The 2,198-nt window shown below is 41.3% G+C and overlaps 1 protein-coding gene across 1 annotated transcript in view; it reads right to left on the bottom strand.

Annotated features, from left to right (window-relative positions):
* Window positions 1-1,398, bottom strand: part of pik3r3b (phosphoinositide-3-kinase, regulatory subunit 3b (gamma)) — a 163,935-nt gene extending 162,537 nt beyond the window's left edge. Inside the window, exons 1-2 of the mRNA XM_016523812.1 lie at window positions 1,224-1,398; window positions 18-922 (exon numbers count right to left, since the gene is read on the bottom strand). Coding sequence (XP_016379298.1) covers window positions 18-342 — 325 coding nt within the window. The 5' untranslated portion in view covers window positions 343-922; window positions 1,224-1,398. The remainder of the gene's footprint in view (window positions 1-17; window positions 923-1,223) is intronic.
* Window positions 1,399-2,198: the final 800 nt, after the last annotated feature.

Raw genomic sequence — 2,198 nt, 5'->3', positions numbered from 1 at the left:
ATAATAGTAACACTCACCTTCTGAAGCAGAGGCTCCTGGGGGCTGGGGCCCTACAGGTGTTGGCGGTACAGGTCTCGGCCAAGGCTTCCCTGAAGTAAGGCCTGTCCTCACGACCCCAACATACTCCACAAAGGTGCCGGGGAAGTTGCCCTTCTCCTTAGTGCGTTCATTGGTGCCATGCAGCCAGCCCTTTGGGCACTTCTCGTCACCCTCCTGGTAATCGGATGTCAGCAGTGCCATCTTACTGACCATGAGGAGATCTCCAGGCTGCAGGGAGATATCGTCACCCGGCTCCTGCTTGTACTCGAACAGTGCACGGTACTGGAAACTGTCAAAGCTCATGATTTGTTCTTTACATGAGCTCCGTGGCTTTTCTGTGTTTGATGCTTGTTTAAAACTGACCTGGATATAAGTCCTTGGTTTAAATCCTGAGTGCTAACTCACTTGGAACGTCCTTGGGTTATATCCTGAGAGCTCACTGACATTCAACTGGGTTTCTTGCAAGGGTTAAAACTCCAACAGTACCATGTGTTGGGCAGAGGCCGTTATTGCGCAGTTTTAGATTTGGTCCATACATAAAAAGCACAAATTTATTTGAAACGAATTCTAGCAGTCTGTGGCAAGATAAAAAAACAGGGTCAGAAAATACAAAGCCAGCCCCATGAAGCGAGGGATGAACAGACGGATGAGGGTGCAGGACAGTGGTAGCACAAATTTGGGGACACAGTGACCTGGAATCGGGACGATGGGCTTTTCTGCAGTGCTGGCACTAGTCCACATATAGAAATGAAACATTTATTGAAGTAAACGCTCAGTCCATTAGCAGGTGTGGTCAGAAAGATATTAACATGGGCATTGCCAGTCTACTTATCAAATGCCAGAGCAAGAGCCTTGTTCATCTTCTTGATAAAGACCTTAAAAACTGAAAGCATTCATTTTACAGTTAGTTTTACAAATTCTAACTCAAATCAACTTAAAATACAATCTTTGCATTTCAATAAAATAATAATCCCTGCATTATTGGATTGTAGCTAATATGCAAAAGCACTGTACTGCATGCATAGCATCACATCATCTGTGTGGTTAATCAGTCGCTGAGCAATGCAATGAAAAATGACATATAGCCTACATGTCTGACTTACAGCGCGTGACTGGGACAGTGCCAACTTGTGTACAGCGTGCAGAAACCCGACTCGCGTGATATTGCTTACTATATAACTTACCTCCTTGTCGCACTTCCCCAAACTGCCCAAAATACAAGATGCACGTAGTCCAACGCAAGAGGAACGAGGGAGCATAATATGGTCTGTTTAGTTAAAACATGCGTTTAAAATATTTTCCCAAATAACCTGCGTGGCTGAGTCAGACATCCAGCCAGACTAGTGCTGTAGTACGGTTCAGCCCGAGTGACGTCAGAGACCACGCCTCCGCTGTCTGCTTATCACACCGTGGGACAAAGTTAGGAACTCGGATGTCCTTGTAGCGGTCAGGATATGAAGAACGCACTGCAGCGTGAAAATGTTGCGTCGTACTTTTTTCATCTGCCTAGACACATTCCCACAAGTTATATAATGCACGTCTGACGTGTGCAGATCACATTAAGGCGTACATCAGCATAATCTTTTCTCTAGACCAGGGTTTTTATCTTTACAGACAAGAAACCAATATAAAACATATTTTATTTTATTTTAATTGAGTAATTAATTAGTTAATTTATTTATTAATTAATTAATTTATTTATTTATTCATTTATTTAAGAATATTTCACTCAAAAATACTCGGTATGACTGACTTTTTATTTTATTATTTTATTTTATTTTATTTCTAGCAATATATGTTTTGGATAATTTACAAGAAAGGAATAAAACTGGAAAATATATCACAGAAAAGACCTGAAAAGACTGACTGTAATATAGGCTTTATTAATTTTATTTATTTATTCAAATTAATTAATTTTTTAGGGCAAATGTAGTAGCACTGTCACACCCCTGTGGACTGTGGATTGTGGTTTCTCCCTCTGTGTCCTTATTTGGTTGTTCCTGTTCTCGTTTGTAGTTAATCACCTCATTGTGCTCACCTGTCTGCCCCTCCTTATCTGCCCTATATTAGTTCCTGTCTCCTGTATTCTAGTTTGTCGGTTATTGTGAATGTTACCCTGTGTGTTGTTGTCTACCCTGTCTGGATCTCCTGTTGTTTCT

The sequence above is a fragment of the Sinocyclocheilus rhinocerous genome, unplaced genomic scaffold, assembly GCF_001515625.1.
Source record: "Sinocyclocheilus rhinocerous isolate Xijiao unplaced genomic scaffold, SAMN03320098_v1.1 scaffold690, whole genome shotgun sequence".
NCBI lineage: Eukaryota > Metazoa > Chordata > Actinopteri > Cypriniformes > Cyprinidae > Sinocyclocheilus > Sinocyclocheilus rhinocerous.
The sequence above is the reverse complement of the archived record's forward strand: the minus strand, read 5'-3'. Positions and strand labels throughout refer to the sequence as shown.